We start from the raw sequence: 14,641 nt of genomic DNA, 5'->3' as shown, positions 1-14,641 counted from the left end.
GTCACATTTTTGTGAAACATGACTTGTGTTGCCTTTCAGTTTTTGACCTGTGTGTGGTACCGTTGGGGCAATCACCAGTGGCCATGGCGGGGGGAGGGGGGAGACATTGGAGTTTTCATTCATGCCACAGTGCATGTGCACAGAGATGCCTTTTTATCCTCTCCTCTCGACCCAGGGTATGATATTCATAGTCTGTAATTTTAGGAACCTCAGGTGGAATCCATTCCAATTGTCAGGTGCTCCTGTTTTTTAACTGGGGGTGGGGGGCAGTTTGCTGGTGTCTCCAGCAGTATTTTTATGTTTTGGGAGCAGCTGTTGGAATGGATTCGTCGTACGATCCCCTGGCTGGAGAACCGGACCCCCGAGAAGACCATGCAGGCCATGCAGAAGAAGCTGGAGGACTTCCGGGATTACCGGCGCAAGCACAAGCCGCCCAAGGTGCAGGAGAAGTGCCAGCTGGAGATCAACTTCAACACACTGCAGACCAAGCTGCGGATCAGCAACCGGCCTGCCTTCATGCCCTCCGAGGGCAAGATGGTGTCGGTGAGTGAGTGTCACACACCCCTGCAGCTCCGAGGCCTCTGCCCTGGTGGGCTACCATGAAAGCTGGGCTAACATCTCCAGTCCTTTCAGCTAATGGATAGAATTTTGGCCCTGTCACTACTTCTCTCAGGATGTTTCTCCCCCACCAGCATGCAGTTCTCCATCTCTAACTGCTCCCGGTGTGGTACCCTCTAAGAGCGGCCTTTATTATGCTTGCGAAGTGCCCCCCCCACCTTGTCCTCCTGCCACCGCGGCTCCCCGGGCCTCCTGGTGTCTGGCATCTACGTCACATGCCTTCTCTAACCTGTGCCTAGGACCCCGTCCCTTTCCAGGGCCTGGCGCCACATAGGTCTCCCTCTGCATGCTGCTGGCTCCCCTGCCAGAGTCCCTTGCCCCAGCATACGGGGACTTAAGACATTGTGTTCTGGTAGTGCTGACCTGGCCCTTGGCTACCCTCCGCAGCAGGACATCCAGAAGGAGTTGCCTGTGGCAGAGCCCTTCTCAGCTCCTTGCTGCTCCTTTACTCCTTTTACTCTTCACCCTGCAGCCACCCGGTTTGTCTCCTCTGGCGATGGCTCCCATTCAGCTTGGCGGCCTCCCTGGTGACATTCTGGTTGTCACATTCATTTCTGTATTCTTTGCCTCTTTGATCCGGTTCCCCATGCCGCCTCCCTGAGCCTTCTTCCACTCTCACCCTCACTGCTTTCCTCCCCGGCACGGAGTCCTTACACCTGCTGCTCAGAGCTCTGCCACCCCCACCCCAGTCCCCTCACCACCTGAATGCCAGCACCTCCCAGACTGTGCATCTCCAGCTCTGACTTCCTCCTGACTTTAGGTTCCTGTGTCTGCGAGGACATCTCAGAGCATTTCACACCTGACCTGTTCCCCAACCCCTCTGCAGTGTGCTCTGTCTTCGCTGATGGCATTGCTGCCCCTACATTACTGACGTCCCAAGCCCAGGTGTCATCTGGGACTCTTCCTGTCACTTCATGCATGCAGTTCCTCCGTGGTCCCATTGGCTCTGTGTCCAGATTATACCTTGAATCTGTGCCCTGCTCTCCACCTACACTGCCGTCATTGTTTGCTGAGCCTTTCTCTCTCTCTCTCTCTCACTCCTCTCCCCCTCTCTTTCCATCTCCTAGGGCCTCTATCACTGGCCCCTAAAATTCACTCTCTGCACAGTGGCAGTTGGGTTCCTTTCAAAATGGAAACCACAGTGTGTCTCCCCTTCTCTTCAGTCTTCTAGTGACAGAGTATTTAGACAAAGATCCAGATTTATTAACCTGGTCTGGAGGATCCCATATGATCTGACTCCCTCCCTGCTCTGCTGATGGGCCTCTGCTTCTGTGTCCTCCACTCCCATGCAGCCTGTCTCCGCTGCTGCTCCCCGCACACAGGGCCAGCCCCGCTCAGGCCTTGGCGCTCTCTCCCAACTCTTCATGTAACTGGGTGTTTCTGTCACTGAGGTCTTGGATGAGATGCCACCTCCTCGGACGCCTCTTCTCCAAGTGACCTGCCTGAAGGAACCCCCACATTAGGCTCTCAGCATCACCTGACCCCCTTTTGTTTTACCTCCAAGCCCATCACTATTGCAGTGACCCTGTATAATTTACAGTCGATCCTCAAACAACACAAGTTTAAACTGTACAGTTCCATTTATACATGGGTTTTTTCAATAAATATAGAATAGTACTGTAAATGTATTTTCCTTTTGATTTTCTTAATAGTTTTCTTTAGTGTGAGAATACAGTATATAACACATATGATGTACAAAATATATGTTAATCAACCGTTTATATTACCAGTAAGGCCTCTGGCCAACAGTAGGCTGTTAGTAGTTAAGATCTGGGGGAGTCAAAGTTTATATGCTGATTTTCACATGTGTGGGATATTGGTGCTCCTATCCCCACCTCCCCATGTTGTTTAAGGGTCAGTTGTACTTACTGATTCTTTGTCCTCTGACAATCATGCAAGCTGCTCAGGGACAGGGAACTTTCTAGGTGTCTTTTGTTCTTCTATCAAAGTCTCACTAGTACCCGGCACATTGCACAATGTCTAGGAAATGGTTGTTGATGGCTGGCTGGCCAGCCAGCTGAGCCCAGTCACTGAGCATCAGTTGATTTGAACTGAGTCACTTTGAGGCATCATATTTTTCTAGCCAGAAAATTAAAGCCCTGTCAGCCTTTGTCCACCTCTGGACAAGTTTTAGGTAATAACTGGCTGATGAGAACAACCATATCAATTTTAAAAGGCCCTGGTGATAATTAAGACCTTGAAAAGCCCAAACGGTCTTGAGTGGTTATTTGGGGATGGGAGAGGGAGAAGCAAGGAGAAGAAAACACGGAAGAAAACCTGTCAAACTTGGGGCAGAAGGAATTTATAGAGAAGCCCTCAGGTGGAGGGTTACTAACCTGTCTTTGCTTGACCTCAAATGCCCCTAGGACATTGCTGGTGCCTGGCAGAGGCTGGAGCAGGCCGAGAAGGGCTATGAGGAATGGCTGCTGAATGAGATTCGGAGGCTGGAGCGTGTGGAACACCTGGCAGAGAAGTTTAGGCAGAAGGCTTCGACGCATGAAACGTGGGCTTATGGCAAGTGGACTGGCCTGGGGTTGGGTTTCTGAAAAATCAGAGTGGGGCTGTCTCTACAAACCCCATCCCTAACACTGGTGGCCTGTGACCAGGTGTCCCCACCTCTCTCCGCTCTACCATCCCAGTGCTAAATAGCTTCAGGAGGTGGGTGGGAGGACTGATTTTCTAGTCAAGCAGATAATGTACTTTTTCACAAAATGGCACTCGAAATGCCTTCTTCCCACACTTACTTACATAAGTCCTGGCCTCCTTCTGTCTTCCCCCACTTTTGTTCTGTTTGATCCACACGTATCTGTTTATTCCCTGTCCATCAGATGGCCCTGGCCCAGATACCAGCTTCTGCCGCTAGAATGTTTATTCAATTCCGCAAGACAACATGATTTCCCATTTAGAAAATCTGCTTGGAAGGAGGAATTCAAGGGATCATTTTCTGAAGTCTTAGCTTCCTTATTTCACTTAAATTTATCTACTTCTTTTTGTCCTTGCAAACATCTCTCTTTCTATAGCCATGATACTATGATCTCTCTCTCTCTCTCTCATACGCACACACACACACACACACACATATAATTTTACTTATTTTTTCTGCTGCTGTTTGTTGAGGTAGCAGAACAAAACATTCTCCCCTTCACATAATCTATTTTGAGAAAGGTCAGAGAGGTTCATCCTTTGGTTGCCTTTTGCTTTAGTGTTGTCTGATGGTTGATACTGCCCAGCAAGGAGGTGAGAGGCATGGGCCTGGAGCCAGGCAGGTTGGAGTCTCAGCTCTGACACTTCCCAGCTGTGCTCTTTGGATGAGTTCCTAAATCTCTCAGTGCCTCAGTGTCCTCTGCAGAGTGGTATCAAAATGATACTTCCAGCATAGGCTTTTGGTGAAGATTTAATGAGTTCACAATATAAGTATTTAAAGCAGTGGCTGGCGCATAGTGAATGCTGTATTGTCATTGTTGGATATGTGAACATTTGCCTTCCATTTCTAGCTTTATAGAATTAAATTCTCAGAGGTCATCAACCAGGGAATAAATGTGAGTCCGTTTATAACTACAGCAAATTTAAGAAATATTCATGGGGAAAGAGGTGGAGGTGCAGAACTTGTAGTGTTGGCAGGAAAGAAACCACAGGCTATATTTAACCACAGAAAATCAAGCTTTCAAACCAAAAGATTTGGGGTCAAGGTTGACCTTGAGAGCAGGCCAGTAGAGTACGGGTGTCTCGTCTGACTCTCCCAGGTAATTCTTGTGAACTAACCATCACTAAATGGAGCCTCACACTGGAAAATCAGATAACTGATTCCTCAGAATTATGAAGAACACAGATCTGTGGCATAGCCTGGACTCAGCATGCTTCCCTCCACTTTGTAGACATGAGCTTTAGAACCCAGAAGGATTCTGGAAATGGGAGCACAGTTACAGCCTGGAGGCTGATCACAATAGCACCACTGTGTCTTCCCCCTTCTCTTGGTTGTTGGGAACTGTAGGAATCACCAAGAACTTTACAGGTGCAGGTGCCAGGAAGCTGATGAGTGAATTCAGAGGAGTCATATCCCCTTCTGTAAACTTTGCAGGCAAAGAACAGATCTTGCTGCAGAAGGACTATGAGTCGGCTTCTTTGACCGAGGTCCGGGCCCTGCTGCGGAAACACGAGGCCTTCGAGAGTGACCTGGCTGCACACCAGGACCGGGTGGAGCAGATAGCGGCCATCGCGCAGGAGCTCAAGTACGTGCTGCTGTGCAGCTCTGCCTGGCAGGCCCCTGGGCTGTCCATGGGTGCAACGGAAGGATTCCATGGAAAGTTTCCCCAGCACTTCTAGGGCCGGGCAAGGCTGGCCTGCCTTCCCTTTCCCATTCTGAGTCTAGGGAGAACCAAGCTGGAAGCCTCTGTGTTTCTTAACAACTAACCAGACTTCAGCTTTGGTTCTCTGGATGTGCTAGAATCCCGGTGCCCTCCCATCCAGCAGCAGCCCCGGCCCCACTGTGGGCAGCTCTGCTTCTAGGAGGGTGAGGAATGAGTGTGGAGGACAGCTTGGAAAGGCTGCCTCCCCCACGCCGGGCTGCAGGGCATCCACACACCAAGACAAAGCAGAAATGCCTGTCCTGCCTCAGAGGAGGAGACACCATGGCCCCACTTTTTCTTTGTCATCAAATAAGTGCTATTTCATTTGCTTGTTTTTTATTTTATGGGAGGGACCAGCAAGGGTTGAGTTCAGGCTGATGTAAGCCTGAGTGGGAGTTCTTGGGTCCCACTTGTCATGCAGCCTCTGGCTGTGGCTGCCCTCCAGGGTGACACCTCCCTGCAGTCTTTCTTTTTTCTTTTTTTTTTTTTTTTTTAATATTTTATTTATTCATGAGAGACACAGAAAGAGAGACAGAGACATAGGCAGAGGGAAAAACAGGCTCCCTGTGGGGAGCCTGATGTGGGAGTCGATCCCAGGACCCTGGGATCACAACCCAGGCCAAAGGCAGATGCTCAACCACTGAGCCACCCAGGCAACCTCCCCCCATCTGCAGTCTTTCGTAGCCTTTTTAAAAGACCCTTGCCCCCTTATGATAAGTAGATTTCATTCCCTGTTCCCTTCCTCGTCAGTATAATCACAGACATATCTGCATAAGTTTCAGAGCCTAAAATCCCATAGGGATGACTGTCACAAGATAATTTTTAAAGACCTATAACAAATATTTCCTTTACTATGTTTGATTTTAAAACTTCCATATTGCTCACTTATGACCAGAGCAAACTTGTGAATTAACAGATATGGACTCTTTTTTAGAGGATCCCATTATTTTTTAGCCTTGGTAAATAAACTCTTAATTATTTGTGATCTTCATAATCCAATTTGTACACTGTATTTGTGGTCTTTACAAGAGCATACTTCTTGAACTTTGAGTGTGTGAGTGCTTGTTAACTATTACAATTAAAATAAGGCATGAAACAAATTCTAGTAGCTATTTAATGCTCTGTAACTGCTCTGATGAGTAATTTGAAATGGTTTTACGTGTTGCTCATAAAATTTAAGTAGTGATTTTCTGTTATTATTCCTGGCATCCCTGGTGCTAGTTTCTTCACACTGTTCAAAGAGGCACTATGTGCACAATGTAAATCTGTGTTCATCTCAGTGCATTCCTTCCTTGTCCTTTTTATCTTTCCTAAAATAATAACAAAGCGCTTATGCGGCTCTCAAAGTGCAGAAAAACCAGTATGCACAGTTACACAAGCCCTTCAGAGCAGGTATTTGTAGAACTCTTTGGATGACTTGGTATGAGTTAGGAAAACAAGAAACGGATATACCTCTAAAGGTAATGATGGGGGAGTGAGCATTGATGTCTCCAGCATAGATCCATAGAAGGATCCCAGGTTTTTGTTTTTATTCTTGAAGTCTTTATTCTCCATAATATTTGCATTTTGAAGAGCCATAGCCATTTCTCTTGGAATTCAAGACTGCAAATGGCTGGTATGTTTTGGTTCGGGGGGTTGTAGCAGGGAGCACAAGAAGCTAAGTCTGTCTCAGACGAGTGAGGGGTTATGTGTACATAGAAAGCTGCTCTACATATAGAAAGCTGCTCGTAAGCTGGGCAAGCTCTCCCCACTTCAAGAACCCGCAGCTCACAACCACAAAGCATTTATTCAGTAGCAGAAGCAATAACATTCAGTACTGACAAGTTAATATTATTTAAGAGGAAAAGCAAAGCATGTGGTGAGTAACCATTGCCTTAATTTCTTCAAAGAAGAAATAAATAAGCTTAAGCCTCAGGGAAATGGATTTGGTAGGATGGGGAGGTGAGTTATCTTATCTCAGACTGTTTGTGAAGAAGTCTCTCTGAAAGGTATCTTTAAACATTTGTGAGTCTGGCTTTCATCTTAACTTTTTATCCCCAGAGATACCAGGTTAACCTTCTAGTTGGGAATTAAAAAAAAAATTTTTATTTATTTATTTATTCATTCATTCATTCATGAGAGAGAAAGAGAGGGGCAGAGACACAGGAAGAGGGAAAAACAGGCTCCTTGTAGGGAACCCGATGTGGGACTCGATCCCAGGACCCCGGGATCATGACCTGAGCCAAAGGTAGATGCTCAACCACTGAGCCACCCAGGCGTCCCTAGTTGGGGATTTGTTTTAATGCTAAGTTCATATCACTTTACATTACAAAGATCCCATCAGGATGCAGAGACGGGGCTGGTGGAGAAAAGGAGTTACCGAGTAAGAAATCATTTGGTTCTTGCCATCATACTGGTGGCATCACACAAGTCAGAACTTCCATCTAGAAGAGGAAGGACTCAGTTCTGCTAGTTTTTCGAGGTCCCTGCAGTGCTAGATAAGGTCACAGCGCCCCTTCTGGACATGGTGCTCCCTGCATTCCCCCCCCCCCCCCCCCCCACCAAGCCCAGTGCCCTTTGAGGGGAGCCAAGGACACAGTGGTGTACAAGCTGATACCTGCCACCTCTCCCTCCCCACCCCCCGCCCCTGGACTCACTTTGATGTTCCCATCACTGTGGCTTCAGGCGGCCCCACAGGACTGTCATCCAGGTCAGATGGTTGGCTTCATTTATAGGTACACTGCCACTTAAAAATAATACTCTGGAGCCTGGCCAGAATGAAGTTAGCTTGGGGCACTGAGAGGGCAACACTTCTGTCTAGAAAACTGACCAGCCAGGTTTACTGATTCTTTCTATAATCTGTCAAAGAGTAACGATCATGTTTGCAATTGTGACAATGAACAAAACTCTGAAATACCCTGCCATTTTTCTATCAGATCTCTTTAAAAAAATTTTTTTGAGCCTGTGTCCATTTACCTCATAACATCAGGGTAAGTTAATCTTTATTCTCACTTCTCCCAGTGAACTGGACTATCACGATGCTGTGAATGTCAACGATCGGTGCCAGAAGATCTGTGACCAGTGGGACAGATTGGGAACGCTTACTCAGAAGAGGAGAGAGGCCCTGGAGGTGAAGCCTGGTGACATGACATCCTGTCAGCCACCTATTGGCATGAAATCTTTTAACAGAGGCTCTCTAATTAAGTCCCTGTTACTAATTTTCCCTGTGGCACAATGTGGGTGAAACAAAACAGGTTGTCTTGCGAAAGGAGAATATGAAAAATTGGAGAAAGTGGGAAATGCAAAGTTGGTAGCTTTGTACCATCATTTATCTACAGAGCAATGTAGCATACTTTTTTTTTTTCCAATGAAGCATGCTTTTTATTTTTTTTCAGGGAAGCATGCTTTTGAATTAAAAAAAAAAAAGACATCCAGAGCTAATATGATTATGGTATAAAGTCATTCTGTATCAGGTAGTAATTCTAGTGAGTTTCCAAAGGGCTTTCTATCAAGAGTATATTTAGCTGTGACTTAAGGACTCAAGGGGAACTTTCCTGTGTAGCAGGCAAAGGCAAAATGGCAGCAAACGTTGAAGGAAAAAGGGATATGAAACAGATACAGGATGGGCGTGGCCTTATTTAAGTATATACGGCTTGGATAAACAGCCGAAAGTGGCTGATATTTAGCTGTGCCCTGTTGCCTCTTACCATGGAAGATTCATGTAATGTGAAGGAAGGAAGCAGTGGCCATTGTTTGGAGACTTTTCACATTTAAAATACATGATATCAAGCTTTCTAGATACCAAATGGCTGTTACCTATCCACCTAAAGAAAGGAAGGTTGAAAGAATGAGGACCAAGCGTGAAACAGAGACCTGCCCCTCCCCAAATATTTTAGAACAGGAGGAATAAAATGAATAGGAATGGAAGACTTACAGATGAAGAGGATGCTTTTGCTGTCTACCCACAGCCTCTCTGCCACATGAAACAAGTAGAATGTTGTCTGTGGCTGGAAGCTAGGTGCTTCCACATGCCCAGAAAGGCAGAGAGGATCTCTATGTGAAATCCTGATGATTTGAGAATGTTAAACTGTAGTTCCTGTGTTTTCACTTAGGTGAAACACAGGTGACTTTTGGAATGGCGTGCATCTTCTCTGCACACTTTTTTCTCAAAAATGAGGAAGGTATGTTGAGTGTTGTTGCCTAGGTGGTTAGGGGATCAGAGCTGACCTTCACAGTACTGCTTTTAGCTGAGAGCGAGTTACTTTATCCCCCCTACAGATTCTCAGTTTTCAAAAAAAGTAGCATGGAACAGAGTACTAGCCTTTCAAAACAAGGCTACTCTGGATGTCTTGAAATCCTTTTTAGATTAAGAAGCCTCTTCAGGGAACTGCAGGGCTCAGTCTAATCACTGAACACTGGCTAATCTTTTGTATATACGTACTAGTGATGAGCACATTGTGATTAACAAAACATCAGATAATAACTTTATTGTTCTGGAATGTGTGTTGACATCTTCAGAGAGAATTTTTTTTATTAATCTATGATAACATTTCTATTTAACTTAACTCCAGAGAACTGAGAAATTGCTAGAAACCATCGATCAGCTCCACTTGGAGTTTGCCAAGAGAGCTGCTCCTTTCAACAATTGGATGGAAGGTGCCATGGAGGACCTACAAGACATGTTCATTGTCCACAGCATTGAGGAAATCCAGGTAAGTGAACCCCTCAGCTCTGTACTTATACTGCACTAGAGATGAATTGTGATTTTAAAAACTTAGGATTCTTTCATTTTGTTCCTTTTTTTGAACTAAGAAAAATGTAGCAAGAGAGCCCAAATTACCCTTTGACCTTTAGCTTAAAGATGTGTATACTACTCTTTGCTGCAACTTAAAAATTAATATCCATCAGACAATGGTGAATACATCTAAAAAGGCCTGTTCTTTAAAAGAATACTGTGGAATCATTGAGTAACATAGACATATATGCTCTTGGGAGGTATTCATGGAAAGGTATGAGTTTATTGGCTGCTGAGTTAAGTACTTTGCAAATACATGCATATTACTGTTTATTAAGATCTGTATAGTTTTGCTGGATGATAAAGCATAAGAAACCAAAAAGCAGCACCATCTGTCTCCTGCAAACCAAAATTTTCTGCTTCTGATTTCTTCTGGAACATCAAAGTTGTAAGTAAGACTTTTCTAAGTAGTCACGTTAGGGAGGAGAATTACTCTTAAAGAGCCAAGACCTAGTCTATTGAGAGACCAGTGTATGGTGAATTTGATGTACAATGGAATATTAAGGGAAAACACTTTTTAATTCTCTCTGTAAAATAGATAAGTCATCAAAAAGAATCCAAGTATAAAGGAATGCTAAAGATTGGAATTTGAACCCACATCCCTGTCAAGGAACATTCTAGAAGGGTGTAGGGGGAAAGAAATTACTTTGTTGAACGTTGCATTTTTTTTTCATGCATGCGTAAGCAGAGGTTAGCGACCTAAAATCATTTATTTTTGAAATAAGTGAGACTTCTAAGTTTACCATGGAAGCCATACCTGATCTATGAAGTAGTTTCTTTGTAGCTTGGCACTGCAAGGGCTCCCTGTGGCACCTGCATACATTAGGGCCAAAGGATAGATTTGATTAATGGAGGTTTTTAAAGCCCTCAGGGAAAGAGCTGATTTTTGTGGCCTTTTCTTTTTGGGAAGTAGGGATATATTTCTTGGTGGTCTTTAAGTAGAAAGGCAGCAAGTGTTAGGTTCTTTTGTTGAACTGCAAAGATAAGACTGGTCATTATAAAGGGCACCTAAGTTCTGTTTGTCAATGGAAAGTAAAACTGATCCCCAGCAGCTGGGGATCAAAAATTATGAAAGCAAACATGAACTTTTTTAAAAAGAAAATTATTTTTTTTCAAGACCTTGGATTAATAGCCATCAATTAGTCATGGTATCTTGTTTTCATTTTCAAGGAACTTGACTTCTTTTGTGTATAGAATAGCTTTACTAAAACATCCAGAGTTTGTTTTCCTGCAGAGATTCCTGTAATCATAAAATGCGTTTACACATGTGCAGAAGGGAGCATAGAGAAGCCTGTAAAATTCACACAATAGTAAAGTTTTCCTCACTTCTGTCTCTGGGTTAGAGTCTGATCACCGCCCACGAGCAGTTCAAGGCAACGCTGCCGGAGGCTGATGGTGAACGGCAGTCCATCATGGCCATTCAGAACGAGGTGGAGAAGGTGATCCAGAGCTACAACATCAGAATCAGCTCCAGCAATCCCTATAGTACTGTCACCATGGATGAGCTCCGGGCCAAGTGGGACAAGGTAGGTGACTGAGGAGTGGATGTGGGACAAGGTGGGCATTCCCAAAGCCAAGGTTGAGGGAAGAGGTAAATACTTGAGAAACTAGAGTGAATGATTTGCATGATGATCACTTTCCTGCAGTCCCACGTTGCATAGGACTTGAACTCATGAACCTAGCAGGGGGTCCTTAACTTTTTTGTGTCTTGGATCCCTCCGGCGGTCTAGGGGAGCCTGTGGATTCCTTCTGATAATCATATTTATAAATTCATAAAAACATTTAAGGTGGCAATGGAAACAAATGATGTTAAAATACAGTCATTAAAAAAATTTTTTTTAAAGTTGCAGTACAGTAATGGATGGCTTCTGCACAGACACATTGAAAACCAGGGTCTAACAGCAGATCTGATCTTTTTTAAAAAATATTTTATCTGTTTATCCATGACAGACACACACAGAGAGGCAGGTTCCCTGCAGGGAGCCTAATGTGGGATTCGATCCCAGGACCCTGGGATCATGCCCTGAGCCGAAGGCAGACGCTCAACCACTGAGCCACCCAGGCACCCTGATCTGATCATTTTGAAGCTGGGATGAGTATTCATGCTATTTTGAGAGGCAGGCAATAACTAATGTCATGTGAGACTGTCTGTGATTTCTACTGTGATCAAGTCACGGTACTGCTAAATACGACTGGATTTGCTGCCCACATTCATAATTGAAGGAAATGCTAACTTTCAATTAGAGATCATGAAAATAAAGATATCAGCTTTTCTCTCATTCAAGTTCACAAATCCTCTGTGCTCTGGACTGGCCCCTGAACCACGCCCCCACTCTCCCCCCATCACCCCCTGCCAGCCATACAGAGTTAATGGATATCATTAATGGGGAGCTGCTAGGGCTAGACCCAGCTCTTCCTTAGTTCCTGTAGTAGTGGCACCCATTCTGCCTCCTCTTCCTATATCCCCTTACGCTCCTCCCCTCTTCTTCCTCCTCACCCTCCCTCTCTTCCCACCACTACACTTTGGACTATGAGCACATATTTTCGTACTCCTGTTGGATGCAAGATGGCTTCTAATCCCTGTTGTCCTTGGTCCCTGACAGGTGAAGCAGCTTGTGCCCATCCGGGATCAGTCCCTGCAGGAGGAGCTGGCCCGCCAGCATGCCAATGAGCGTCTGCGGCGCCAGTTTGCTGCACAGGCCAATGCCATTGGGCCATGGATCCAGAACAAGATGGAGGTAGGGCGGTGCCCTTCAAAAGAGCTTCTTGCAACCCTCGAAATTGACCTAACAGTGAAACCTCTTCCACTTACCTCCTGGTCGCCCTGCTTGGTGCTGTGAGGAGCCCTCATGTCATGCTGAGCTTTACCCCCTTGGGCCCCTAAGCTCATGTAATCTGTGGCATCAGTGGATGCAGGGCCCACTACAAAGGGGGCTGAGGCTATTCTTGCTGCCATCCGTTCATTTTGTCATTTAAAAGGATGACGGAGTTCTTTCTTGGTGTTTAGCTTCTATAGGACCTAGATTTTAAACCATCCATCCTTCAGGAGAACATGTGAGGAGTCACAAATACTTTACATTTTTAGAACATGTAAGGAAAAATGATCTTGGAATGGCACTGATTTCGGGGTTCATTTTATCACTAAGAACAGTCAAGAGATATATATCACTTTTCTTGTGTTTCTCCCAGCCTTCTTTTTGGTGATAAAATGTTACCTTTTTTCTTAAAGGGAGAACCTATAAGAATATGAGAAATTCTTTTGACCCTCCAGCGGTCTTAAATCTGTCTGGCAGCTTTTTTCCTGCAGAACATCACCCACCTCCTCCAGAACAGGGCAGCTCTGAGCCAGGGAGGCTTCCCTCTTTGGCAGAAGGAGGCTAAAATAACTCTTCTCTTGCCCTTCTCTTGCTTTGCTGTTTTGGATCTTGGTTGATTTTTGCCCCCCCGCTCCCCCTACCCCCTTCTCTAGATGAACTGGAACTAGAGCTGCTTTCGTGCCATGGTTCTGCTGTTTCCCACCTCACCTGAGAAAATCAAGTGTCTCTGGCTGCTGCCTAACACTGGCATAGCCTCTGAGGCAGAATCAGGAATCCTGGCTTCCACGCGGTTGCTGTGGAGGCTGACTCACCTGCTTTCTTCCCTCTCTTTGCCTCCATCAGGAGATTGCCCGGAGCTCCATCCAGATCACAGGAGCCCTGGAGGACCAGATGAATCAACTGAAGCAGTATGAACACAACATCATCAACTATAAGAACAACATCGACAAGCTAGAGGGAGACCATCAGCTCATCCAAGAGGCCCTGGTCTTTGACAACAAGCACACCAATTACACCATGGAGGTACAGCGGCCAGACACGTTGGGGTGGCTGTTGCTTCTTGCTGTGACCATTCACCTTGTCTTGCGCGGGGGGGCGGGGGGGTATCCCCACACTTGTCCCTACTCCTGTGGGAGGCTCTATGCTGCAGAAGTTAGGGATCTTCATCTTCACTGTCACTATACATGAAAAAGCTTTGTGAACTCTACCAAGAGCTAGAAAAGTAGTAGTTTTCACCATCATCATCATCCTCATCATCAGGACAGTGAATTCATTGCACTGTCTGGAGAGTAACTAACGGTTCACATTTTAACCACTTTAGCCCCAAGCAGGTATAATCCAGGGCCCATCCCGCTACTTGGTTAATGGAAAGCAATTGCTAGTGACAAATTTACTCTTCATTGTGCATTTTACTTAAAAGTGCCAGTCGCCACTATTAGAACCCTGCTCTCACTTCTGGGTGCTTTCCCACTACAGAATCTTAAAAGGAGTGAAAAATTAGAATGAAAAAAGCATAAATAATAAAAGTTTGTTAAGCCCTACTCATCTCCCTCTGGGTCAGCTCTCCAGTTAGGAAGATGAGGAAGACAAAACTGATGTGCTGGAAAGACCCAGAGCTGACCATGTCCTTTTTCTTTGGTAGCACATCCGTGTTGGGTGGGAGGTGCTGCTGACGACCATCGCCAGAACCATCAACGAAGTAGAGACGCAGATCCTGACGAGAGATGCCAAGGGCATTACCCAGGAGCAGATGAACGAGTTTAGGGCCTCCTTCAACCACTTTGACAGGGTATGTCTCCTTGTATTTGTACAATAGGCAACACCAGGATGTGAAAAAATGCATTTGAAATGATATTCATGCTATTAGTTTGAAGTCTTAATGCCCTATAAACATTCCAGGGAAAGAGGATGATTCATGCCAAAGGAAAACAGCCACCAAAAATGAAGCTCTAGGCTCTGATGTTGCGCATGGCAGCTTGAAGTGGAGGTTTGTGTGCACTTTCTGCAGATCTCCCGACAGATGCCTTTGTAATGGAAGGCAAAGCTAGATTTGTTCGAAAGAAAAGCATGTCCCTGATGTAGTCTGG

At 45.4% G+C, this 14,641-nt stretch overlaps 1 protein-coding gene across 2 annotated transcripts in view; it reads left to right on the top strand.

Annotated features, from left to right (window-relative positions):
* The window catches only part of ACTN2 (actinin alpha 2), a 66,444-nt gene that overhangs the window by 45,935 nt on the left and 5,868 nt on the right, over positions 1-14,641 (top strand). For both annotated transcript variants that reach the window (XM_025448528.3, XM_049108741.1), the window contains exons 10-18: positions 313-543; positions 2,985-3,132; positions 4,697-4,847; positions 7,965-8,073; positions 9,515-9,655; positions 11,082-11,264; positions 12,342-12,476; positions 13,398-13,577; positions 14,197-14,343. In XM_025448528.3, coding sequence (XP_025304313.1) covers positions 313-543; positions 2,985-3,132; positions 4,697-4,847; positions 7,965-8,073; positions 9,515-9,655; positions 11,082-11,264; positions 12,342-12,476; positions 13,398-13,577; positions 14,197-14,343 — 1,425 coding nt within the window. The remainder of the gene's footprint in view (positions 1-312; positions 544-2,984; positions 3,133-4,696; positions 4,848-7,964; positions 8,074-9,514; positions 9,656-11,081; positions 11,265-12,341; positions 12,477-13,397; positions 13,578-14,196; positions 14,344-14,641) is intronic.

This window comes from Canis lupus, chromosome 4 (genome assembly GCF_003254725.2).
Source record: "Canis lupus dingo isolate Sandy chromosome 4, ASM325472v2, whole genome shotgun sequence".
Taxonomy (NCBI): Eukaryota; Metazoa; Chordata; class Mammalia; order Carnivora; family Canidae; genus Canis; species Canis lupus.
This window is presented reverse-complemented; position numbering and strand designations above follow the sequence as displayed.